The 27997-nt window shown below is 41.1% G+C and overlaps 2 protein-coding genes across 2 annotated transcripts in view; one reads left to right on the forward strand and one right to left on the reverse strand.

Annotated features, from left to right (window-relative positions):
- Window positions 1-8487, reverse strand: part of UMODL1 (uromodulin like 1) — a 76617-nt gene extending 68130 nt beyond the window's left edge. Inside the window, exons 1-2 of the mRNA XM_083500498.1 lie at window positions 7891-8487; window positions 5743-5819 (exon numbers count right to left, since the gene is read on the reverse strand). Coding sequence (XP_083356624.1) covers window positions 5743-5819; window positions 7891-8015 — 202 coding nt within the window. The 5' untranslated portion in view covers window positions 8016-8487. The remainder of the gene's footprint in view (window positions 1-5742; window positions 5820-7890) is intronic.
- C2CD2 (C2 calcium dependent domain containing 2) lies at window positions 1-27988 on the forward strand. Its single transcript, XM_083500507.1, has 14 exons — window positions 1-1007; window positions 4949-5047; window positions 8494-8625; window positions 9267-9371; window positions 12441-12563; window positions 13213-13333; window positions 14780-14888; window positions 15457-15518; window positions 15652-15779; window positions 16246-16417; window positions 18070-18186; window positions 19386-19513; window positions 19985-20300; window positions 26039-27988. The coding sequence occupies exons 1-14, from the start codon at window positions 732-734 to the stop codon at window positions 26263-26265; spliced, it is 2115 nt and encodes a 704-aa protein (XP_083356633.1). The 5' UTR covers window positions 1-731; the 3' UTR covers window positions 26266-27988.
- Window positions 27989-27997: the final 9 nt, after the last annotated feature.

Below are 27997 nucleotides of genomic sequence, written 5' to 3' on the forward strand. Positions count from 1 at the left end.
GCTTGGCCGGAGCAAAGGTGGGCGCGACGGCAGCCCGCTGCTGCGCCTTTAAGGACTGTGAGGTGCCGGCTGGGAAGGGCCGCCGAGGGATAAGGAGCCGCCGCTGCTGCTGCCCGGTCCGCGTGAGAGGGGAGGGGATCCTTCTCCTCCTCGCAGGCGGCGGGGCAGCTTAGCTGAGAGCCGGACGACAATTCCCTCAGCGCCCGGAGGCGGGACAGCTGCCGAGCCCTGAGGAGCCGCGCACGTCGCGCAGGGCTGCCCGGAGAGGAGCAGAGCGAGGGCAGGATGCGGCTGCTGGCTCCTCCGCTTCCCAGGGCCGCGGAGCGCGCTTTGTTGGCGGCGCTTCTGAAGGCTTCTCCTCGTCCTCCTCTTCCCGGCCGGCGGCTGCGGTGGCTGCGCGCGTGTGGCGCTGCTTGAAGGCTCGGCTGGGCAGGTCCTGCCCTGTGACGCGCGCTCCTCCTCCTCCTCCTCCTTCTGGCGTCCCGCTCGCTGCTGGCTCCTCGCTCGGGCGCCTCCTCTCTCGCTGAGCGAGGCGAATGTCCTTCGCGAGCCCTTCCGTCTCCGGGGCTGCTCGCTCTCGCCCCTCCGGAGAGGCGATTCTTCTTCTTCCTCCCCGTGGGCCGGCGGTGGCGCGGAGGAGCCCGATGCCTTGAGGCGCGCGGGGAGGCGGGGAGGGATCCCGCTGCCATGTGAGGAGGCTTCCCCCGCCGCTCCCCTCATTATGGTCAGTCATGTCTTGGCTGGCTTACTGGCTGGGCGAGCTGCAGCGCCTCTCGCTGCTCTCCTTGTTCGCGGCCGCCTTGACCGTGGTCGCCGTCTACCTGGTGCAGTGGGGCCTGGGCGCGCTGCGGCAAGGCGCCAGGAGGCAGCCCTCGCCGGCGCCGGAGCAACTTCTGCCCCAGGACGAGGGTCCCCTCTTCGCCTGGCTGCTGTCTCTGAGCAGCTGGAGGAGCCAGTGGCAGAAAGCCTGGATAGCGGCGCTGAACCGGGAAGCCAAAGCAAGGGAGGTAAGACAAAGAATGGAGGCGAGCTCTGCGCGGTTCCGGCTCCGGAGGGAGCTGGGCTCGCCATCCCATTCCCTGCAATTCCTTCTCGCCTCGCTGGTCGCGATCCTGCCTCGCCAAACTGTGTCCTATAGAGATGCAACTCGGGAGATGAGGACTTCGTGCACCTGAGGAAGCGCACCGTGGTCCAGCGAAGCTTCCGCCATCGTCATACTTTAGTTAGTCTTGGAGGTGCCACAACAAAACTGCGTGCTGGTTTTGCTGCAAACAGACTACAGGGGATACGCTAAGGCGCTCTGCAGTCTGGAATTGAGCAACGACAAATAATGTTTACTGGGGGAGACCAGAGAACTTGCACTCAAGTCATGAGAATTGCACCGTAAAAGCTGCTCTATTCTTAAGTGTTGTGGGTTGCACTGGTTGCACCGAGAGCAGGCGATTTTCCTTGACCACACACGGGCAGGACCTTTCAGCTTTGCGTAGGGAGTGGACTTGATGTCAACAGAGTGTGGTTGATAAGCGGCCAAACATAAATGAATTGGGGCTGTACAGTTCCTTAAAATCAGGGAGACTTTGTGTGGAGTGATCAGTGTAATTTTGTTTAACCTGAAATCTAAAATCTGAAAAAAGGGATCTTTTCCTCCTTGCTACCAAACAACTATTTGCAAGTAGGTTATGTATAAATTCTCTGGGTTTTCTTGAATTTCTGGGAAATGGAGCAATTCCTTCACTATTGTTTGTGACTTTATCCCTTAAAACTCCCATCCCAAGAGTTCATTCATTCAGCAATCCTTTTCTCCCACCCATGGGCATAGACAAGATTTATTTTAAGGAATGGACAGGCTTTTCGTTAGGGGAGACAGAACTGAGTTATCTGTGATGAAATTGGTCAGTTAAGTATTTTTTTATTTACTTACCATACTTGATTTAGGGGGGCAGCTGCCCCCCAGGAGCTCTCTTTATTATTATTATTATTATTATTATTATTATTATTATTATTGCTATTACGTTTTTGTTTCATGAAATTTATATAAAATATAAATCAAAGCGGTTGTGCCGTGCATAGTCATCTAGCCCATTGGTCTGCAACTGGTAGGTCACGACCCGCTTGTGGATCATGGCCTGAGCCAAGGTGGGTTGCAAAAGGAGCACTACCACCAGAGGCATACCTAGGGTCCCTTATTGGTGCCCGCCCCTGAAAAATCACTTTACTGCACCCCTTTGTGTGAAGGGTGGGAAGCTTCTCCTGCATTTCAGTGCTTCGCCACACACATATACACTCTGTAGCTTGATAGGTGGTTTTTGCTCAAGTGCCCCCCTGGCCTGCAACCCCGATGAAGGCCAGTTTCACCAACCCTTAGGCATGCCTCTGACTAGCACCCTGCAATTATATGTATGGTGAAAGGTTAAGAATTGTGTCCCCAAATGCATGTTTGGTTTAAAACTGGGTCCTGGGTCAGGAAAGGTTAATGATACCTGACCTAGCACGTTGCTTGTCTGTATTACATTAGATCTTAATAACTTTAAATCAAAAACAAAAAACCCCTGCAAACTGAACTGTAAATTGTGAGGGGGTCAAAGGCTAGGAAGCAAGCACACTGTAGGAAAGCTGATAGGAAACTAACAATGCCTTGCATCCGTACATCCTTTCCAAGAAAGCAACTGCATCCTTTTTCTTTTGATGAGTTCACTGCCTGGCAGTGCAATGTGTTTTTACTCTCTCATTGAGCCGTCCAACTCAAAACAATGCTGTCATCAGGAAGCCAGTGAAACTCTGATTTGCTGCTTCTGCTTCATCACAGACTCGAGAAGAATGTTAATGTAACAACTGAGCATACGCAACATATAATAAGCAGTTTGTAGTTAAATGTGACTTCATTGCTAATGTTGCAAGTTCAAAAGATTATACACACACACACAGGCTTGAAATCCTAAATTTTTAGCAATGCAGATGACTACTAAATTCTCCATCTTTCCATGAAGGAGTGTGTTAGCTTTTATTTATTTTACTTATTTGTTACTTGACAAATGTGAACAGCTCATTAAAATCACATCATACGTGACTGAAAGTACAAAAGAGAAAGGTAAATGTACCCAGTCTTAAGTGACCATGACTATTTAAAAAAAAGTTTTTATTAAAGATTTTTTGGGGGTTACAAAAGTGCATACAGTGTCTCTGCTTTCGGTTCATAGTGTCCTTCCTACAAATCAGTTAATTTTTTTTGCACTTTTTAAAATCTTGTGAATTGTCATAAGCCAGTGGAGCAGCCGTAGCTTGAGTGTAGGACCGAGAACAGAAAGTCTCAGCTGTTCAGCAAGCTTTCCATTGGCCACAGTTTAAGAACATCTGCAGTAGAGCTTTCAGCAGTGCTTAAAGTTTACTTGTGTTCAACAGGAGTTGTGATCCTTTCCCCTGCCAATGATTGATCGCTTATTTTTCTATGCCACTTTTCATTCAAATGAATCCCAAAGCTGCTTATAAATAAGAATTACATGATAGAACATCACAAATACAGCATGAATCACCAGCAAAACAATTATAAATTATCAAACAACAGTAACAAAATAGCAACCAAAAATAAGCTAAGCACAGTTGAATTCATGCACACATTCTCCTTACCCCGTGACTCAAGCTTTCATGTATATTATAATAAACTGAAAGTATGAGCATGTAGTTTACCACACACACACACACCAGCTACAGCTGGTAATGTCACTTTAATAAAAAAGCATACCCCTGCATTCAGGTACACATATTTGTGTATATGACTCTCTAACAAAACAAAAAAACACATTGTGTTTTGCATAGTACTTGAACCTCAGAAAGCACAAATAAGGAACTGGGGCTATTCACCCCAATTTCATACTTTGGCCACCCCAAATCATGCAATTGCATTTCCAGGAGATTGTCTTGTATGAGACAACCCAAGCACTGTATCTGGTTCACTGCTGTTTTGTGTAAACTACTGGCAATTATTGTTACATGCCTAGCATTCTTGATAATATTTGTAGAAATGAATAAGGAATTGGAGGCTGTACCCCACAATAATATTTGAGCAAACCCTAATCATGCACAGACACAACCCAAAGAGTGTCCTCAATGAGATGCAACATCCTACAAGATTGCCTTGGGCGAACTAGAATCTGTTGGCCTTAGCCCCTAATTTGCAATATAGAAATAATAGTGGCCTATCCTAAAGAGTCATTAGGAAGACTGGGGGAGTTAATGTGAATCCTTTGAACACTCTAAAGTGCTGCATAATGCTAAGTAACTTGTTGGTAAAATTACTCTGTTTAGTATTGTCAGTATGGGGTGGACATGGACTGCTTACAGGGGTTAGTTCTTAAAACTAAACTTATGTCCACCACAGTATTAAGTAGCCATTAGTTGGTTTCTGTTTATACTGAAGTAATAATTAGGCGACACAATTAGGTGACGATCTTGTTTCCACATGATTTATGACACACTTTACTTAGCAAGATAAATATAAGTTGCTTTTTGGCTCTTCTAATATAAGCAGTTGAGCTTCTCAGGCGCCTAATTCAGATGAAATCAAGGAGCTGTTATAGCAAGCATATTTTCATACTTAATTGTAAAATATTTCTTCCTAAATTTAGTCCTGTTCTAGGACTTGGAATTTAGCTGAACATCCAGCTGTTTGGGGTTCTTTGGAATCTGTGAACTTCAATAATAACATATACTCTGAAACCCATGCCAAACAGGGAACTAAGAATGTCAGAGCCTACTGGATCAGGCCGATGGCCCATCTAGTCTAGCATCCTGTTCTCACCATGTTCATCCAGATGACTGTGGGAAACTCTCAAGGAGGACTTGAGCTCAAGAGCCTTCTTCCTTCCTGTGTTTTCCAGCAACTGGAACTCAGAAGCGTTTCTGCCTTGGGCTATGGAAACTATTTCAAATAAATGTTCCTTTTCTCCCCCAGGACTCCCGCTTGTTTACATTTGAAGAACATGCAGCTCCTCAGCCTCTAGAGCTTGTGGTACAACGTGTTGTAAGTGTGGTAAAGTCTGCTGATGAAAAGGTGAGCTTGCTTTACCTGATAGTTCCTTACTTTGTGGGTCTCTTGTCTCGTTTTCCCATCCCCACCAAAATGTATGCATTTGAATTTCTGAAATCTAGATCTGGGTGAAGGACAATTTTAGAATAATACATATCTGTCAGTGTAACAATTTGTTATTTTCTTTATTGGACTGCACACCCTATCTTTGTCTGTCTGTCTCTGTCTGCCTTTTTCTTTTATGATCATTAATATACACAAATAAAGTGGTCTGTACTAAAAATGCAGTATGCCCCTATGCAACTGGATAATAACTTGCCCTCTTATAAACCGCATTCCATAAAATATAAGCTATACAAAGATAAAGACCAGGAATGGATAGGCTGCATTTTGTTTTTCTAAAAAGAATATGCATAGTGTTTTAGCATCTGATGTTGGAATAGAAGCCCTGTGAATACACAGAAAGCCCTAGTTAGAATCTGCAATAATAAAAACATTACATTTTAAGAACTCTGTCTTTGTTAGTAATATGCCAACCGACTTGGTTGTCAGGCTCCTGATGTAGTTTGCAATCTACATAGTGTTTAATTTAACTGGTACTGCAAAATATTTTAGGACTGCTTTTTTGCAAGGATGTTCTCACTGGAGTGTATCTGAAATCACTCCAGTGAAGAAAATTATTTGCAAATCAGGCACAAGTATGCTAGGAATTGACATACCAGTGTCTCCATGAGAAGCAAACACGAGCATGAGTCCTTCTGGCTTCAAAATCTTTGAGAAAGTTGCAGAAGTACTCCTGTGAGCAAAGGTAATAATATCAAAACAGGAGTAAGGATCAAAGGTTCAATTTAATCCCTTGTAAACAAGCCTAGTCTGAGGTATGCCTTCATCTTGTAGGCTGGCCTTTCTGGATGGGGTTACACTTTTATCTCTCTGTTCCTGCTGTTCTTAGCTTAAGGCACACCCTGAACAAAGTTCACATAATAGTGTCTGTAATTTCCAACTGTTGTGAACTGTGGGAGTGGCACTCTGCAGACTTTCACTTCATTTGTTAAATACATGCTTTTCTCTAGCAGTGGGTGTGTCCCCTCAGTCACGTGCCTGTGAATATTGATAACAGAAAATCATAGAGTAGCAATAATCCTCTTTTATAATTTTCTTGCTATGGCCAGGATTAGCTTATATCGACAAACGCAATGTGAAAACTTCTTCAGTAACAGCCTGAAGTAGCATAACTATTCATACACGCTGTGCCTTGTTAACCCATTTCTTTGTTGGAATACTTTACTGCTGATGAATAGCTACCTAGCACTAGTGAAATTAAGGAGATGTGGGCCTGATCAGTACAAGGAAGAAAGATCACTAGAGCTGTTCTTCAGGCATTTTGCTAGCTAACTCTTTCCTCAACAGGAGTGAACATTTGATCAGAACAGTGGCAGCCCCCTGTCACTGTCTCATCACTGCCTGTTAACATAAACACACTTGTCGAATGAGTACTTTAGAGACCTAGTTATGCTGTTTGATACATATGTATTGAGCCCTCTCCCTGAGTTCCTTTCAGTAGATTCTACTCTAGACCCTAAAAGAATATAGACCACTTAATTTGCCCCCTGAAAACATCACAGCTGGGGAAAATTGTAAGTGTTGCGATTTTAGGAACCATAATGACAATTTAAGGCTGGGACTAAGACCTACTGAGCCTAAAAGACTTCTTTAAACTGATAAATAACGCCAGTGGAATCACAGTAAGGGGCTCCCTGCTTGCTGTTATACAGTCTGCCCTGAGAGTATCGCATGAGTTGGCTGTTGAGTGGAAAGTTGGATATTTACGGTCTTTTCTTTTCTGTAGCAAAATACAACATTTATAAGGACTAGTAATGTAACAATATCACTATGCCCAGAAGTACTGTATGTGTTTATAGTTTTCGCTAACTATCAATTGCCCAATTTGCTACTTGTGATGTATCTCACAAAAAGTTTGGCTAAATTGTGTATCATGCTGGTAAATAAACAACCTGTTCCATGTTAGCTATGTAAAATTTGCACAGGTCTCTTAATGACAGGATTAATGACTAGGGTTATGCCACTCAGCTTTTGAAAGTTAGCAGACAAGAAATAGTTAATAGGAATTGCAAGGCAAACCTGTTCTCGGGAAAGAGAATAGCTTGAGAAAGAGAAATATGTGCTTATAATAGCCTTTGCCATTATTACTTGCAAAGGTTGTGGGAAAGGAATCTGGGGCAGGGAGAAAATGCTATACTCTTGCAGGTAAGCCTAGAGGCGAATAGTGGTGGTTCATTGGTCTGGTCTTCAGCAGAAGCCAGACTAATAATGGTAATAAGAAAGCGTCTTCTTAATTTTGTCTGACCACCCTGAGCTAACCTTCACAAATCTCTCTGTGGCTGAAAAGCAAGCAAGTTAAATAATATATTTGTGTATTCTAATAGGATGTTGAAAATCTGTCAGGCACATGAATTTGCATTAGAGGCTGATTGTATTAATAACTAAACTTAGAGCCACAAACAGTCAGGACATGATTTATAAATTTTAAAGCTATTGATTTCAGTTAAATGGCATGGCAGAGAAAAAAGTGAGGGGGTTCTGCTTCTGCCTGTGTGAAGGGTCCCCCCCCTCTAATGAAGCAGAGCAACTGGTCTGTTAAGAGCATGTTGCAGAAAATAACTGAGCTAGTTCCCTAACTTAATATATCTTCCTGTTAAATTTCATTTTCTGGTTATTTCATTTGACACCCCTTGTCTCCCCACTACCATACATATACACATACATTCAAAATTCCATAGAAACTTGAGGGTGTCAGTTGTGGAGGAAAGGAAAATGAAACGGGTGGGGAGAGAGTAGGAACTGACCTGCTGAAGCCCCAAACAGCTTGTATCCTGGTTGGGGAGGAAACTCCCTGAACTATCCAGGGCAGTTTCAGGAGGGAGGGAAGAAAAAACGCCCACCTCTTCCCTTTCCCTAGAATCTTCCTCATTCTCCAGTACAGTGCAAGGCAGGGTGGAGTGATTGGACTCAGGGCTAGCTCTACGTAGGAGGGAAAGGTGTCAGGAATAGGGAAAGGGGGAAAAAATCTCTACTCCTCTCTCTCCCCTCCCCTACAAATCCCAAATACTTGCTGGAACCTTGAATGCTCTTGTCAGCAGCTGGGCATATAATGCACCATTTTGAGTTGCAGCTCCTCACTTCTTTGTTCTATTTCTGTCTTTAGAAGAATATAATTTTGGTTCTAAAATTAGACTTTTTTGATACAATGGACAGTATTATATGCCAGTTGTATTCACCTGAGGAGGTGGGGGAGAGGCCTCCTTTAATTTTAGACTACATGCGTTGCCACAATGAAGGCTTGAACTCTACTGTCAGTGAGTGACAGTCAATTATATAAATGCACATAATAGCGTCCTATATAAATGTGTGTATGCAGACTCTAAAGCTAAGTTTTACTTTTATTCCAGGTGGTCTCTTGTAATGTAATTGGAAATGCCTTTCATTTTATTGTCAGTATGCCCAATCCTTCTTCTGTTTCTTCATCTGTTACTTCGGAATGTCAGTCTTACAGTGTAAAACTGTCTCCACTTCATTTGCAGGTAATTTTTGAATTTGTTTTGTTAAATTTTACCTATAGTTTTATTTATTTCTATTATTAGGTTAGTCCAGATAGTCTAGTAAGTGGAACTTTTGAAAATGTCCTCCTTGCATTTAATATTGACTGCATTTGAAGAATTCTGCTAACCATGGTTTAGATGTGTAGGCTCAACCATTCCTCCCCTCCTTGCATGCAAAGCTTAAGTCATTACTTCCTTATTGAATCAAACCATAGTTTTCCAGTACATCTGAACTGAAAAACTGTAGTTTGACTGAACCCTCAGAACCAGGATTCTAAATATAAACAGATATGGAGACATTATGAAATGTTGTGTTCCTAATATGCAGTTAGTGACTGCTATGGCTCAGCTTTTAGCAAGCGTGAATTATAAATGATGGCAGGTTAAACTGATCTGATTGTTTATGATTATCAATGAATTATGTGGGTGACTAGGCTCCCTTTGTGCCTATGGAAGGCAAAAAAAATCTACAAGCATAAAATATTCAGATTCTGACAATGGGAAATTCCCAGTACTTGCTTGATGAATTGCAACCATTGTGAATTGCTGGAAGAACTAGTAGAATTAGGGTACAAGATCTGTTAATGGACAAAACTAAAATGGTAATGATGTTGTATTTACAGCTGAAACTTTCAATGAAATCCAAAGAGGAAGACATTCAGGTCAAGTGGTCTTTCATCTGGACCTCAGAAACAAACACTGAAATTAAGCCTACTAAAGTACAGGAGGTAAGTCTGTTAGCATTTGCTTGTGTCTAGCATGATTTCCATCAAAACTACATGTTAAATTAGTGGTTATGTTTCCAGTAGCTTATACAAATTTGATTCTAACTTTTTAAATAATCACTAATACCTTGATCTGACACCTAGAAGGACTTGCTTCCAAGGCAGATTATTTAGGAGCAGGATGTATAGCTGCAATCCATGGCATACTGGTTTGGAAGCATGGCTCTTTGAGATGATTCAAATTAAATGTTTAGGTGTCGGTTTTGCATGAGTAATTATAAACTTCCAATGCTCACCTTTAATAATAGTCTACAGATATTTTAATATTTGCCACACAGAGAACAGTGATTAACTCCACACACCCAACGAGACTTCTTTTACATTCCCCACCCCCTTTGAGGATTAGTTTCCTGCACCACACACCAAGCTTGGAAGACCTAAAAGCACTTTGTGGTGCAACAAAAAGGGCCGCTGTTTGCCCAAAATTGTGTACTGAGTGGATGCTATGGGTGGCTTTCTCATCCTACAAGGGGACTTTTAAAGCTCTCTCTTCTAAAAGTCAAGGTTGAGAGACCCCACCTGAGCGACAGCATTTATGGGGGTCATGCTACTAAAATATCAGATAGGAGGCAGGATTGGATTTAGCTTCTGTGTCTCCCGTTGAATATTCAGAACTAGAAAAGGGGCGCTAAAGCAAATACTGGTATTTAAGTTGTTGCAGCGCAGCTTTTGGGGGGTAAGAATAAGGAGGTTGTACATGACCGAAGTATTGAAGAACAGTGTGTTTTCAAAGGGTGTTGGCAACATGCATACATGACCTGTATCTTGCCCTGGTCTTTGATAAAGGTGATATTCTGTTGGTCCCGTGTCTTAGTCATTATCCACAGCTAAATGTTGCACATGGATCGGCATCTGCACAAAGGAATTGCTTTTTTAAAATAATGCAGAGAATTGTCAAGGTTGTTCAGAGTAAATGATGACTTCTCCTTAAATAGTCATAATGCAGCATTATGACCGCAGACCCTTCTTGGTGAGCAGTGTGGATCAGCAATTTTATTAATGACTTGTGGGGCCTTGCCAGGAAGTAAGCCAATCAGTGTGATCTCTTGCTTGGATCTTGGCTGTTTGAGACTTGGCTTTTGACAATGTTGCTCTAATTGAGTGCATCATGGCTTTACAAACTGCTCCAACTATTTCCCTTTGCTGTAAGTAAGAGCATAGGAAAGGAGCTTATGTCTACACATATTTCCATTTTCCTGATGCAGTGAGGAGAGAAGTGGAGCAAAAATCTGTTTTTGTTCAGTACAAAATAAAAAAATTCCTTCCAGTAGCACCTTAAAGACCAACTAAGTTAGTTCTTGGTATGAGCTTTCGTGTGCATGCACACTTCTTCAGATACACTGAAACAGAAGTTGCCAGATCCTTCTATATAGTGAGAAGGTGGGGAGGGGTGTTACTGAGAAGGGTGGTGGGAATGGGAGATAGGCAGATAGCTGAGAGAGCCTCTTGACGACTCTTAACGACTGTAATAGGTCTTACAGGAAAAGGCAAGGGGTGGGAAGGTGAGAAATGGTTTAGTTATGTATAGTGAGATAAGAATCCAATGTCTTTGTTCAGCCCAGGTCTTTTCATGGTTTTAAGTTTGGTAATGAGTTGTAATTCAGCAGCTTCTCTTTCCAGTCTATTTCTGAAATTCCTTTGTAGTAAAACAGCTACTTTGAGATCTTGTATAGAATGTCCTGGGAGATTGAAGTGTTCTCCTACTGGTTTCTCTGTTCTGTGATTCTTGATGTCAGATTTATGTCCGTTTATTCTTTGGCGTAAGGTTTGGCCTGTTTGTCCAATATAGAGAGCTGAAGGACACTGTTGGCATTTGATGGCATACACAATGTTAGACGATGAGCAATTAAATAGTCCCGAGATGGTATGTGTGATGTTGTTGGGGCCAGTAATGGTGTTGTCCGGGTGTATGTGGCAGCAAAGTTGGCATCTGGGTTTATTGCAGGCTCTGGTGCCAGTGTCTGTGTTAAGTCTGGTTGTAGTATTATTGTGGGTTAGGAGTTGTTTAAGATTGGGTGGTTGTCTGTAGGCAATGAAAGGTCTTCCTCCCAGAGCTTGAGAAAGAGAACTGTCATTGTCCAGGAGAGGTTGTAGATCTCTGATGATGCGTTGTACTGTTTTAACTTGGGAGCTGTATGTGATGACTAGAGGTGTTCTGTTACTTTCTTTTTTGGGTCTGTCTTGCAGCAAGTTCTCTCTGGGTATCAGTCTGGCTCTGTTGATCTGTTGTCTAACTTCATCTGCTGGGTATTTTAGTTCTGAGAAGGTTTGCTGTAGATCCCTTAGGTGAGAGTCTCTGTCTGTAGAATTGGAACAGATGCGGCTGTAACGTAGTGCCTGGCTATATACAATGGACTGTTTGGTATGTTTGGGATGGTAGCTAGAGGCATGTAGATATGTTTGTCGGTCAGTTGGTTTGCGGTATAAGGTGGTGTCTATGCGCCCATCCTGTATTTTTATAGTAGTGTCCAAAAAATGTATTTCTTGCATAGATTGATTCATTGTAAGGTTGATTGTGGGGTGAAAATCATTAAATTTCTGGTGAAAGGTGTCCAGGGTCTGTTGACCATGTGTCCAGATGATAAAAATATCGTCAATGTATCGCAGGTACAAGAGAGGTTTGAGTGGGTAGGAGTTCAGGAAACGTTGTTCTAAATCTGCCATGAAGATGTTGGCATACTGTGGGGCCATGCGGGTGCCCATTGCTGTGCCGCTGATCTGAAGAAACAAGTCATCACCGAATTTGAAGTTGTTGTGGGTAAGGACAAATTGGCAGAGTTTGGTGGCAAGGTCAGCTGTGGTTTTATCTGATATGGTGTTCCTTATGGCTTGTAAACCATCGTTGTGTGGGATGTTGGTATACAGAGATTCCACATCCATAGTACTATCCATAGTAGTAGTTTGTTCAGTACAGTGCATGTAGAGCAATATAGCTGTGGTGTCTTTCGAAAGTGAACCAAGCTTCTGAATTTTACAAGCAGTGCAATGTATCAATGTATTCTTCCTTTTTAGGACCAGAGAGGTGGGGCATGTGCAGTATCAGAAACACTTAAAGGTCTGCTGCGGTATCTCATAAATTCAGCATCTCCCTCTGTGGTTCTGAGTACAAAACCTACAGATGTAAAGCCATTGCAGGTAATTATCTATTTTTATTTTAAAGTCTGTCTTTATTTGTCACCTCTGTGCCTCCATCTTCATTACTGCTGTGGTAAGTTATGACTCAGGGCTTTGGCTAAATCTATTTGTCCAATTCACACCTATGTATGACTGTTGGAAGTTAAAATAAAAAATTCCTTCCAGTAGCACCTTAAAGACCAACTAAGTTAGTTCTTGGTATGAGCTTTCGTGTGCATGCACACTTCTTCAGATACACTGAAATAGAAGTTGCCAGATCCTTCTATATAGTGAGAAGGTGGGGAGGGGTGTTACTCAGAAGGATGGTGGGAATGGGAGATAGGCAGATAGCTGGGAGAGCCTGGGAGAGCTATCTGCCTATCTCCCATTCCCACCATCCTTCTGAGTAACACCCCTCCCCACCTTCTCACTATATAGAAGGATCTGGCAACTTCTATTTCAGTGTATCTGAAGAAGTGTGCATGCACACGAAAGCTCATACCAAGAACTAACTTAGTTGGTCTTTAAGGTGCTACTGGAAGGAATTTTTTATTTTGACTATGGCAGACCAACACGGCTACCTATCTACTGTTGGAAGTTAATTGATGTGAAGATAAATTGCTTGGAGTTTATCTAAAACAATCTTATTTGTTTTGCTTCCTTTTAATAGAATGTACAAAAAACAGGTGTTGTGCCTCAGGGCACCAGTCCTCCTAAACCTCCAAGGGCTCATGAACTAAAACTGCTGATGAAAAACATCAAAGCTACACTGACCAATCAAAACACTGCAGGTAAATAACTTGGTTTTCCTTCCCTTTGTCCCCATATTATAACCTCTTAATTCTGCAAAAAATAACAAGCAGTGGTCACAAATTATATCCCATAATTGCAGAGAAAGGCTTGGGTTTGGCCTCAGGGATACATAGTTTACTTGACTGGTTGAGATTTGGTTTATTCTTTTTCCTCTCTGAAGCTTCAGGATTTTGTATGTAGGGTGGAGAACTCTCACAAGGAGGTACATCGTATGGCATGCTAACACCTCAAACAAATTGCTTTCTTTTCTTTTGAGTTGCAGTTCCATGTGTGGACTCCAGGCCCTTAGAAGACATTTCTCAACACTCTTGCCAAAATAAAATTCCCAGAGTTGCTTCTGAGGTTAGGAAAGAACTTGCCTTGCACTCTGAACACTGGGTGGCCTATATCCCACTGGGAATCACCCCAGAGAGATGTGATCTTTCTCTTTTATGTAGAGTGCACTCTTCATTGATCTCTGTAATATGGGCCTTCTATAATAATACTTCTTAAAAATATTATTTTTAACTTCAGTACAGAAAAATATTTCTCTCCAGCCATCCTTTTTCATACCTTACATTGCTCATATGGTGCTTCACCGATGACAGTGTTTTAGTAACTGAAACACTTTCTTCTGTTGTATTAACTAGAAATGCCTTACACAACTCAAAACATCAGAACAGCCAAAAGGTATAGGTGGCATTACATTGTGTGTGCTGTGAACTGTGCAGCATGTTTATGAGAAGCTGACTTAAAAACTTGTCCATCAGGTTTTGTAAGGTTCTACAAGTCTATGCTTGCTTGTTTCCCTAACTTCAGGGCAGGCCAGAGTTAAGGGCAGAGCTCTTCACCTTGCCTTTGCATACTGTTTTTAACTGATTGTTACCCCTATTTTCCAAATCTTGGCCGAATTTGGATGATAATTGATCTTGGAGCAGTATAGTCTTTGACAGTCTTGCTTTTGTTGTGATTTGAATCATGGTTTGGTTGTATTTTTCCTAAGGAAGCCCTAGATGAATGGCTAATAGGATCTTTGAGTCTCCTGAGCAGCTGTCAAACATTAAAACAGGTGTTGTTTTAGCATACATCTATAATTGCATTTCTGGCTACTAAGGGCTTGAATCAAAAGGAAAATGGAGGCTTTTGTTTTGAAAATAATCTGTATTTGCCACTGTGCACACAGAATATTCCCCTGCCCAAAGATGGAATGATTAAGCTTCTGCTCACAGGAACCTTCCCAAGTTCCTAACTTCTTTCTTGTAACTTTGCTTCTGCTTTGTTGTCATGTAGATAACAAACCTTGCACTGCTAGCCATGTTGGTACAGGTTATACTTATCACACAACTCCCAAAGGGTAGTAGTTCTCGCAAATGTAAAAAGCATAAAGAGGTACCTTAAGCAATTCTCACTTGAAACAAACTCCTCATCTTTTACCTTCACTGCAGGTGGCATCAGCCCAGTATGTATAATCCAGCTCAATGACCCTTTGCAGAAGTTTTCAAGCTCTGCAGCCAATAGTCCTATGGACTTCTCATGGAAAGATGAATTCATCTTGTAAGTTCTGATTTTAATAACACTATAATAAGCACAGTGGAAAATGTTACACCTTCTGTTATCCTCCAGATGTCACTATGGGGCAGGGGAAAATCCTATCTGCTAAGCATTCATAAGTTATCATGATATTTCCTAAATATTCTAGTGCCAATGCCTGGGGACAGGGCGGGGGAAGTCTTAGTTGCTGTTTGTTTTAAACAAACGTGGGTGGGCTTGGGTTGTCCAGTGAAGAACGATTAAATGAGAGAGGTTGTATTTTCTTAATTGTTATCAGCTTAATACATTTTCAGTATTGCTGAAGACAGTACAGTGGTCTTACCAAATAAGTTATTTTTTTACTTTTTGGTAAATTTGATATACCGCAATAAGTGAGGTGTGTGGAGAGGTAAGTCTTTTATTTTTCTTGCAAGGTTCTTGTACCTTTTAGCAGCAACTTTGGCAGACAGGAATCCACCTTGTGAAACTTTCCAGGATGTGGCTAGGCTGTAGTCAATAATCTATATTGCAAAATATGAAACTATATGACAGTCTGAACAAGTTCTAAAATGCTTGTTTTTTCTGTTCACAGTGAATTAAATGCCAAATCAAAAGAATTGCAAGTAAAGATTGTAGAAAAAGGGGGACTGGATAGTAAGTATTTGAGATAAATTCATTATATGTGTCTAATCTTTTGTTTCTGCAACAACAATCTAATAGGATGCTGATCTACTAGTGGATTCATGTACAGATAGATTTCAATGCAGTTCTTTTCTTTTCAATGCAGGTGGTTTCTCAGCTGTGGCTGCTGTACCTTTGGACTTGTTCAGGAGACAGCCTTCTGGACACAAAGGTTTTGCACTGAACAGTCAGCTCGGCAGTAGTAGCTCTACTGTAGGATCTGTTACTGCAGAGGTAGAATTTTAAGTTTATAAGCTGGCTTCTCGAACTAGTTTTTTCCTCCTGACCGAACCAGTTTTAATCAGCTCCCAACTTCTTGCTTTCAGGCAGCCGTTGAAAACGAATGGCTTTCCCTGAAATATGACTCAGGTGTATACTGAATTTGCATAATTTGGTGCTTTGGAAACATTTAATAGGATCATGGAATTATTGAGTTGGAAGGGCCCACAAGGGTCCTCTAGTCCAACACAGTTTATAAATTGTTTCAGTAAATGGTAGACATGTATACCAGTACAAAGTAGCTAACGATAATGCAAAAATTACTCTTTTTATGTACATGATTTCCAAAAATCAGCGGGACTATGGTCATACATTGCAGGTTTTTCCCTTACATGTGGCCTATCCAAATTTTATCACCAATTTATCGCTACTGAACTGTCCTTAACTGAATTTTAAAATCCTAACTATTTTTCTTCTTTAGTTCTTATACATAGAACCTTCAGAGTCTAGAACCTTGCAAGTTCCCCCCAAGATTCCTGTTGCAAAAGTAGAGAAAGATCGAACTGTGATGCCCTGTGGGACTGTGATCACTACTGTTACTGCTGTGAAAGCCAAGCCTTTAATAGAAGGGAGACCATCTATTCTGCATTCAGGTGAAAGAATAGAACACAACTTTGGATTGCTCCCAAAGCTTGATTTAATAATAATAAAAAAAAGCAATTCTTTGGTACATTTTTAAGTTGTATGAAAGGCAGGTAATAAATTATCTAATTATCTGTGGCCCTGGTACATGATGATGTCACACAAGGTTGGTTCCTGTATCAGTATAGCCTGGTTTTGAGTTCTGCAAATAGCTGCATGGGTTCAAAAATTCATACACTTTATCATCTAGCCAATTACTTTAAGTACATATGCCAGCATGTGTAAATACTGAAATATTGTTGAAAACAAAGAATTAATTTGGAAAAAGAGTGCAGCTTTTTTCATACCCTTTCAATAGGTGATGGGTACAAGGAGTAAAAAATTCAAAAATGTTTTAAGAAGCTGCTACCATAAGAATTCATTTTCTTAATTTTTGTGCATGGAAGGCTTCGCCAAGTATTACCAAGTTGGCACAACTGGTGCTGTTGTACTGGGGGCTGCTAAATGAATGCTGCATAATGGAACAGGAGGAGTCACACAGGGAGCAGCTGAAATTTGAGAGCCCAAATTCCACCACTGACCAAGCACTTACCTTTATACTTAAGAGATGCATTTTGAACAGTCCTTGGAAATGAATGAGAAGTTAGAAATGTATTGGTGACCAGATAAAAGGCAGGCTACCATCAGAGGACTTGGAAACTTAAAGACATCTGCAATACATTCTTTAGAGAGAGGTTTTTTTTGTGTGTGTGTGTGTGTGTGTGTGTGTTAGCTATATTGTAGCACAGACAAGAAAACAGAGAAGGTCTGCAGCATGTGTTCAACTTTAGAACCATTTGTTTTCTTTAGTCCTGAGACTACACACACACACACACACACACACACACACACACACACACACAGAGAGAGAGAGAGAGAGAGAGAGAGAGAATTGAATGTCCAAGTAATAAAATCCTATTGCAGCAATGAAGATGATGGATTGTTACTTTTACTAATTTATGAGATGTCTGTTTAAAATCTTCCATGTCAGTCCTTCAGCCTGCAAGTGGAGAGATCTACCATGCATGCATTATAAATTTACTATAGCATAAAAGGCATCTGTGCAATGTAACTCTAGGCTCACTTTCAGAATAAGTGTGCTTTTTTTACAATGAGAAAGTGCTAACACTGGCTGACTGGCTTGAATCACAGTAAAATTAATCTGGCTTGCAGTTTTCACAAATTGTCAAGAATGTCCAGTTCTGTGCCTATTGAACTCGTGTCCTGCTTTTGCATCCATGACCTAGTGAGGTAGCTTTTAAAATGTGCCGGGGGGGAAATATAGAAACTCCAAAAATGAAGACCAGAATGGTTAAAGCGCTGGTCTGTGAGCCGTTCCAATATATGTACCCGTTTCACCCAGCAAGACTGTTACCAGTTTTGGTGAAAGGATTTTGGAAGGGAGAAATGTCCTGGGAGGGAAGAATTAAAAATGCACTTCCTAGTGTTTAGACTCAATCTGGAAATCCCCAGAGCTGTTTTTAAGGGTTTTGGGGTTTTTTGGTTTTTTTAAGTTGCCAGTAGATCGAATCATGGAACTTGCATGTCTTGCTTAGCAGACCTTTATTAAGGAATATATTTTGAAACATGCAGATGAGAAAATAACTGATACTCTGTGTATTAGATTCACCAATCCGAAGTCCTGTTAGAACGAAGGTGATTGAAAAGGATTTGTCTGTTCAGGCAATCCATTGCCGGAAGACTTCTTCAGTAAGCAAGGCTTTATCATCATCAGATACAGGTAAGATATGACCAAGAGAACTGGGCCAATGCATCATCATTTAAACCTTATGTCTTGTTTTACTTGTGCAAGGGCTCACAGAGACCTTTAAAAATATTAACATGTAAATAAATAGCTGTCAGGGAACTGCCATCAGTGCCGGAGGGAGAGAGCAAGCTCCAGAGGGATCCCAGAGAGCGTCCCGGGATTGGGAGAGGCAGCCATCTTCTGGGGAAGGGAATCAGCTTAGCTCCAGTGGAGAAGGGGGGCAGATGGGGGAATCAGAGAGGTGGTCACATGACTCCTTGCCGGGGACCAGCAGGGAGAGGAAGGGTCCTCCGCTGCCTACGCCCTCCTTGCGCAGAAGGCTTCCGCGCAGGGAGAGTAGGAGGAGACTGAGCGTCAAAGAACTTCTTTGCTGAAAGAAGTTTAAGAAATGCCCACTGACGGATTCTGCCAGCGATTGAGACAGCCACGGGTGAGTGGCTGTCTGGACAGGAAAGGTTCACTCAGGCAACCCAGCCAGGTGTTGCCACAGGCTTACGCACGAGCAACCCCTAGAACCATTACAATAGCATTAAGTTTGAAAGTTGGTCTGTCTCTATAGACACAACTCAAACATAAGGGTCAGAACTGAATTATTATTATTTATTAAATTTTTATATCACCCTTCACCTGAGGATCACAGGATGGTTTACAATATAAAAACACAAACATACATAACATAGTAACAAACAAAAACAATACCTTCCCTCCCCGTTTAAAAGGCCATAGACTGGCTAATTAAACAAAGGCCTGAGAGGAATGTTTCTGCCTGGCACTAGAAATATGTAACAAAGGTGCCAGGTGAGCCTGCCTGGGGAGAGCATTGCACAGTCAGGGAGCCACCACAGAAAAGGCCTGTTCTTGTGTTGTTGCCTTCCATATCTTTCACAGAGGGGGGCACACAAAGAAGGGCCTCTGATGATGATTGCAGGTTTTGGGCTGGTTCATATGGGGAGAGGCAGTCCTTGGGGAATTGCAGTCCTGAGCTGTTTAAGGCTTTATAGGTCGAAACCAGCATTTCAGTGGAGTGCACTGGCAAAAATATTGGTAAATCAAGGCTTGGTTTACATAAATAACTGGCTTTCTACTAGATTCCTGCTTTGATTCTTTGTGTCTTCAGTTGTTGTCTGCATCTTGCCTGCATCTTGTCATTCTCTTAATCACGTTCTTTTCAGAGCTGCTGGTGCTGAATGGCACAGATCCTGTGGCTGAGGTAGCCATTCGGCAACTAAGTGAATCTGCAAAGCAAAAACTCAAGTCTCCCAGGAAGAAAAGCACGATCATAATATCAGGGGTGTCAAAGGTAAGATCAGTCAGCATCCCCTGAACCCCACCCTTTACGTAATCCCCCCCCCCGAATTTACCGTATTTTTTGCTCTATAAGACTCACTTTTTCCCTCCTAAAAAGTAAGGGGAAATGTGTGTGCGTCTTATGGAGCGAGTGCAGGTTGCGCAGCTATCCCAGAAGCCAGAACAGCAAGAGGGATTGCTGCTTTCACTGCGCAGTGATCCCTCTTGCTGTTCTGGCTTCTGAGATTCAGAATATTTTTTTTCTTGTTTTCCTACTCCAAAAACTAGGTGCGTCTTGTGGTCTGGTGCGTCTAATAGAGCGAAAAATATGGTACTTTAAAAACTAAATAAATTTCTTGCTCAAAAGGGCAGAATAACCAAAAAATCCCCCAAGGGGTTGGACATGCCTAGAACAGCTCCTCGGTTCCTATACATTTTTCTCAACCAGTTTTATCTCTGCATCTCTCTTGTTTTACTGTTCCAGACTAATTTATCTCAGGATACTGAAGCTGCACTCATGATGGACTATGCGGCAGCCATGGATGGCTCCTATAAGCAAGATGAGTCTTCCAGTGTAGAAGGGTCTCTTGCACAGTCTCCTTCCAATGAAAAACTCTCACTGTATGTATCCCAAACAATACCTGCCCATGACGATCCCCAGGAAAACAGCCATGATGCCTGGACTTTAGATGACAGTAGCGAGCAATGGCAGAGCAATGCACTACTAGACCAAGACTGTGATAAGATGTCTGGGAGCTCCATAAGCATCTCGGAACCTGGAACTGTGAAGAAATCCAAAGGTAATGTGATTTCTCTTGGAGCTTTTTTTTAATAAAATAAAATTATGAGCACACTTTTTAAGCAGTTTCATGACCTTTCCATAATTAATTCTACATATAAACTTGTTTAAGAACACCATGTTCTCCCCTATTCTAGTTAATGTGTCTGCATTTACTCATCTCTCTGCCTTAGTAAATGGGTGCTCCACCTCATTCAAAAGCAGTACCATTGAGAAAGTACAGTTTTGGCAAAAAGTATCTACATAAAAGGGCTTCTAAAGAACGATGTACTCGGCTCTATATTTATTGCTTGTTTTATATCATTTTATTTATGAAACATGTATCCTGTCCTTGCTTCCAAAGCAGGCCAGGGCAGCAAAGTGTTTAGACTTGAACAAATATTTTTATAAGTTTTCTATTATTGCAAGAATTGCAATGAGCAATTCTTGTAAAACATCCACATATTACTTTAGTTTCCATTGCACTTCAATAATTCATTCATATTATACCATCTTTATTTTTCTTACTTAAAAAAAAACACCAGCTTTAATATATCCTAAATAAAGGTGTTCAAGCACTTTAATAAGAGCTGTTGCACATTACACCATTAGTAAGCACATCATGTGTACTCGTGCAGTGTGTGCTGGCAGCATACCCTGTAACATGAAAGATGGCTATATGTTCTCTCTTTTTAAAATTATGTGCAATCTATGAATACATACTACAGTGGTACCTTGGGTTAAGAACTTAATTCGTTCTCGAGGTCCATTCTTAACCTGAAACTATTCTTAACCTGAAGCACCACTTTAGCTAATGGGGCCTCCCGCTGCCGCCGAATGATTTCTGTTCTCATCCTGAAGCAAAGTTCTTAACCCGAGGCACTATTTCTGCGTTAGTGGAGTCTGTAACCTGTAGCGTCTGTAACCTGAAGTGTCTGTAACCTGAGGTACCACTGTACTGTCAGCAAAACTAACTACAGTTCCCCCCAATGAATACTGACAACCCAAGGCAAGTCCTGTGGCACTTAAATTGAAAGTGGTGAGTTTGTACAACTTGGTATGTGAAGCAGCTCTAAGAGCGCCACATGCAAAAGGATGACTTCTTATATGCAGTGCTTTTTTTCCTTAAAATTGTTTAGGGGTACACTCATTTTGACTCAAGAATATCACCATTTTAAAGTTCGATTTGGGGAAAATAAATACAGTAAATGGACAAAGGTACAAAGATTCACAAAATGTTTAGGGGTATGTGTACCCCTGCATCCTCCCAGGAAAAAGCACTGGTTATATGAATTCTAAATTTGGTAGAAAAAAATTGAGTGTCAGTGGGTTCTCTTTAAAAATTCAATAGTGTGACAGCCTTACAGTGTGGGTGGGGTGGTTCTTTTTAATCTTAGTTTGAGAAGTTCAAGAGCAGGAATTTTTAAACTAGGGTATTTTATATATATATAAGGAAGACATATATGTAAAGCACAACTTCAGGTTCTCATCCATTGTTACCAAACTCAATATAACTTGGAACTTGCATATTTTGAATCTTCATTATATTTACCTCCTTACCTATATTTCTGACTCCAAATTTCTTACCTATTCTCTTTGTAAACATAAGTGGACCACTATGCCAACCAGAATTAATTGCCTACACAGTAAGTTATCTGTCTTGATGTTTTTGAGAGTGTGTAGCTTTACTGTGAGACACTTAATATAACTTGAATAACCTTTTACTTAAAAAAGAAAACCAAACCAAGAACATTTCATCTGTTTCTTTCATGGCTATACTGATTACCCCTCTGAAAGGTGTCTGTAGACATAACCATTAATATACGTTGTAGCTCTAGCTTAGTTGGTACACCTGTTAGTCTGTGTGAATGAATTTTCCTTAAGACAACTGGAGAAATTGTCTTTCCTCTGCTTGCTGCTTTTGCCCTCTCCTCCCTGCCATCTAGGCTCAGGTATCAGAAGTAGGCCCAGCCAGCCAGAAGAAAAGCTTCTGTGAAAAATAGTTGCAGACGGAAGGCAGTGAGTGGGGAGAAAATTCAGCACCCTTTGCATGGATGTTCCTTTGGTGCTTTAGATCTCACCCACTCCCTGCAGAAGTGATTGGGGCAGAAGACAGCTGCATTAGAAGACAAAAGGACTGTCACATATCATTTCAAGTCACTTGCAAAGCACTTGTCATTCTGAGCTGCAATGCACAGAATCTAGTCCGTTTGGAGCTAGAATTCATTAACTGTGGAAATATAACGCTCATGCATGGAGGTGCTGTGAAAGAGAACATTTTCTCTCAAAGCCAAGCTCTTTGTAACGTGTTACAAACTTAGTTCTCGTATCAAGAGTACAAAAGAGGGGTGTGTGTGTATAGTAATAGCCACTTCCCCCATTTTAAAAAATAAAACTAAAAAGGAATTGGCCTCCCGCATGTACTTTGAAAGGGAAGTGGTTGTTTGCATATGTGTGTGTATGCCTTCACGTCTACTGCAATAAGAGATTTTGTACTCCGCAAATTTTAGTATCCAAAGAAGCCCTACAGATGTGAAGGCTCCTCCTGCTGGATAGAACCATTTTCTCACTGTGCTCACAGAACCTTTCTTTGCATGACTTGGCTTCCTGGAATATACCCTTTACGCATTTGTAGTCAGTACTTATGAGCGGAGAGGTGCTTATTCCTGAGCTTGCTGGGTGCTGTGCCCTTTGCCATGAAAGCTCTTCTTTCCAGTCCCAGATGTGTTTGGCTTGGTTGTGATTGGTTCGCACTGAGGAGAAAGTACCCTGCTCTGCGCGATCCATGCTCTGTAACCCTGACAAGTGGGATAGATACATTTTTAAAATAGTGGATGGTGGGAGTGCATGGCAGCTATTCCTCCCACAAACCCACCTTACAAGAGATTATACTTTCTTGTTGCCTGGAATGAGCTGGCTGGATATTTTAACTGCAGGTGGCTTGATGGGACATTATACAACTTTAGCAAAAGAAGCAGCTGCTTTCTATACCACAAATGGGTGCCACAGACAACAGCAGGCATTGTGTGTGTGCATGCATAGCTGGGCTCCTGTGTTGCATGCCGGCACTAAGCATTGCAGCATTTGTTTGAGTAGTCAGTTACCTGGTACCGGGTAGAGTAGGCAGCTAGTGTTGAGGTGTCGTGTGCCACGTGAGGGGTGTGTGCCATGTGGTTTGCCCTTTGCCCCTTAAATTATCCATCTATACTCAAGTGCAGTGGAGGGGAAGGCAGGTGCATCAACCTGTCCTTTGCCGGAGACAGCAAAATATATTTAGCCAGTCATCCTGAAAACTTAAATCCCAGCAGCACAGAGTAAACCCTGTTGTTGCCTAGGAATCTATAAAGTGAGATTGTTAGATATGATACAACAAAGAGGCTTTTAACATCATGTGACTTATTTGTCTGCAGGTTCCCCCAAATTAAAGGTAATCATTTGCTTTGTTTTAAGACCTCTAAAGCTAATGGCCCCTGATGTTCAGGTTCTTAGTGTTACTGATCAGTACTATGGATGGGAAACTGCACCAATACAGTACTTGCATTGTGGTTGGAGGGAAAGGGGGAAGGAGGAGTATAAACTGATTTTCTGAAGCCTGACCAATCAGGGTGCTTATAAAAACTAGTGTTGTCACCTGCCTAGTCTGAAACTGGATTGGCCATTTATTTGCTTCTCTAATTTTTTGTCATTTTTAGCAATAGGTAAAAAATATTGCACATAGTTAACATGAATCAACATGTGCAAAACAAGCAATTGCTTTGAAGGGAGCTGTCCTCTGAGGTGGCAGTTGTAAACTATGCTAGACTGGGGCCGTAAATCGTAAATCTCCCTGGCACTTAACAGTGTGGAATAACCTGTTTGAAAAATTTAGCATTAACACACTAAGCCAAAGGAATCCTTCATTTAGAATTGTAGCTTCATTTTGTGCTGGTTACATACCCGCTTAGCCTCTTTGCACAATCCCATACGATAAAAATAATGCAACTTTCAACATATCATTGCACTGATTCCTTTTCCACACTCATCTTATACTTACTTTCTATACCTGAAGGATTAAATACATTATAGAAATAAAATAAACCTGAAAATGTCATTTCTTGAAAGTAACTATGGACACTTATGCCAGATACCCTGACCTTTTTTAAAAAAGCAGTTGGTAAAATTGCTATCAAATGTTTTGCTGACTTCATAAACTAGAATAATGCATCAGTTCCATTTCTCTATAATAGCCTTCCAGCCCTAAGCAGCTGTACACTGAAGTAAGAGTGGGTTTTGTTTTGTGGTTTAATATGTTTATCATTGTAGCTTGTCACTAGGGGAATGATCCCCCTAAAGCTAAGCACTCTGAACTCTTAATTTCATAAGGAGAGTGAAGAACTTTAATTCTCCTATCTGAGCCTTGAAGTTGAATGTCAGGAAGACTAGGCCTATGGGTGATACCCAACTAAGTTGTACTTGGAGAATACACACTGAAAATCAATGGAATTTATTTTCAGTCCATTTATTTCAGTGGGTCTGATTTTGAGTATGACTTAGTTGGATATCACTGTCTGTCTCTGAACAACTTAACTGAGGCTCCTCGCTATACAGAGTGCTTTTCTTTGACTGCCCTGTCTTTTCTACTTACCTATAGTTGTATATAAGTTATATTGGCATGAAGTGATTTAAATGTGTATACTTCTCCATAAGCCTTTCTAGTAAGTGTACACCTTCTAATATATACTTCTATGGAAAATAAAAGGCTTCATGCCCTTATTCTCAGAGATGATCCTAAAGTGATACAGCTGAATTCTTACACTTTACATAATTGTCCGACAAACCGCTACCAAAATATTTGGGGTTGTTGCTGTTTAGTCATTTAGTTGTGTCCGACTCTTCGTGACCCCATGGACCAGAGCACGCCAGGCACTCCTGTCTTCCACTGCCTCCTGCAGTTTGGTCAAACTCATGCTGGTAGCTTCGAGAACACTGTCCAACCACCTGGTCCTCTGTCGTCCCCTTGTCCTTGTGCCCTCCATCTTTCCCAACATCAGGGTCTTTTCCAGGGAGTCTTCTCTTCTCATGAGGTGGCCAAAGTATTGGAGCCTCAGCTTCAGGATCTGTCCTTCCAGTGAGCACTCCGGGCTGATTTCCTTCAGAATGGATAAGTTTGATCTTCTTGCAGTCCATGGGACTCTCAAGAGTCTCCTCCAGCATCATAATTCAAAAGCATCAATTCTTCGGCGATCAGCCTTCTTTATGGTCCAGGTCTCACTTCCATGCATCACTACTGGGAAAACCATAGCTTTAACTATTTGGACCTTTGTTGGCAAGGTGATGTCTCTGCAATATTTGGAGTAGTTTCCAGTAATGATGTAGTGTTAGCAGTGTGAGCTATGAGCAAGCTCTCCAGATTGCATATAGACCCTGAGCTATGACTAAATGACAATAGGAAAACCACCATATTGGCCTCAGCTCCCTCCCATGAGAGAATAGTGACTCACCTCATAGGGTTGTTGTGGATGAAATAAATTGCTGTAAATACTCAGAGCTATGTAAATGCTAAGTACTACTATTGGTATTCACATCTACTAAAATATATAATTAGGACTATGGTTTCTGCTTCTGTTTTAAAAAAAGAAAGTCAATGACTAAAAAAGAAAAGAGAAATTGAATTGAAAGTGGGGCAGGTGCTTTGCTTAGGGACTGTTACTATTTCAGATAAAGGCTACTTAATACAGAAATCGTATCCTACTAAAATGTTTCGCATCTTCCCTATTGCAGGTGGGCTATTAAAAAAGAGTGCAAAGCTATTTTTCCTCCGACGGCACCATCAAAAAGACCCAGGAATGAGCCAGTCACATAATGACCTCATCTACCTAGAGCAACCCACATCGGACGGTACTCGAAAAAAGGGGGGGACTTTAACACGCATTTTGAACAAGAAAATTCTCTTCAAGAGCAAGAGCAAGAGCAAACTGAATGGCACATCAGTTGAACCGTATGCATAGAGCCTAGTACATGCCAAATGTATATGACCTGCACATGAGCAACTGTTTACAGAAATATAAACTATTATATGCTTACTGAGATTCACTAATACTGTTGTCCATGGAAAAGGCTGGGCAGCAAAGCAGGGACATGGTATTGGTAGAAGACTTATGGCTATTTTACATTGCAAAGACTAAGGCCTTAGTCCTAACCATACTTACTTGGAAGTAAGCACATTGAAATCAGCGGGCCTTAGTCCAAAAACACTTCTTTTTAGATATCAGGCTTAAAATACAGTACCAGGGAGCTATAGTGGACAATTGTCTGCATGAATGTATGTTAATAGTGGCATATCATGGTTCTGTTTTAAAGAAAAAGCAATGAAGAGTAGCAATACAAGTTTTAAACAGGGTATTGAGCTGTAGAAGTGGAAAGAGCAAAGAAATCCTGATCCAGATGTTCTGAAGTGGAATACATGCATTTGCAATGCAATCCTGTATATAATTACTCTGAAGCGATTCCTGCAGTACGCAGAGGAGCTTAATCCCAGGTGCAGAGAATTGCAGCCTCAGAATGTTACTGGAAGGAAAAATGAGATGCTGAATGGGGTAGCCTGATAGAATAATAATAATTGCTAAAGCTGTGTAAATTAGACTTGCTTTTGATAGATAGTAGCCATACAAACTTGTAATTTATGCAATTATTATGACTCTTAATTTTAATATTATGTGCATATACTATGAAAAAAAATATTTTATTTTTAAGATGGTATGCTGATGAATGACTTAAAACTTATCTGTTATCCTTTGAGAGATCTGCATTGCCAGTGCAGCACTGTAGTTCGGGGAGCCCACCATTTGTTAGACAAATGTACCCCGTCATAACAAAAGTAATGAATGACAATACAGTATGTTTAGTCTTTTTTCTTTCTCATTCCCATTTTGGAACTAAATACACACGTTGAAGGATGTATGTATTTCAGTATTGAAATAGTTTGCTGTTTAAAATATCAACAAGGCTGGGGAAACCTTTACTGACTGGTAGGAAAGGGAAACATAATACATGTGTATAGCTTTAAACTGACATTCGTATTATATATATTTTTTACTGAAATTGTAAACGTTAGCCTATTTTAATCATTCTGGCTTCATTGGGACTTACTTTGGAACAGGCGGCTTGATTGAAGTAAACAATCAACCCTTGTTAACTTTTATTCAGACGAAACTTATACCAATACCACTGCTGCTTATAACCACCGAATCAAGAGAGATCATTGGGATAAGGGATACTGTTTCTGATATATGCATTAGTGATTTACATAAGTTATAATGATGGTTTGGATGCAGCATTCTAAAGGCCAATATGCAAAAGAAGGCTGTTGAGGTGAAGCAACAGTTTCCAGTATGTTGGGCAAATGCTAGCTTCTAATATGAAAGCTTATTATAGATTGACTGTTATGAGTATTAACTTATAAAAATGAAATATTTGTGTATAAGCACCATGTGATCCTAGTTAACGCTTTCTTGGAGGTAAGGCCCATTTCATAATGGATGGGGCTTGCTTCCATGTAAATGAATTTAGGATGGATTGCAAATGCGTTCAGTTATGATTTTGCTTTATTGTATAGCTTGACGATGGCTCATAAGTGGAATGAAATGCAAAACTGTTTTTAGAAAGAGAAGCACTTGTTGCTCTAACTTACAAATACTTGAAGACATTTAAAAACTATTTGAAAACCTTAAAGCTCTGTTG

This window comes from Podarcis liolepis (assembly GCF_965112155.1).
Source record: "Podarcis liolepis genome assembly, chromosome: 4".
NCBI lineage: Eukaryota > Metazoa > Chordata > Lepidosauria > Squamata > Lacertidae > Podarcis > Podarcis liolepis.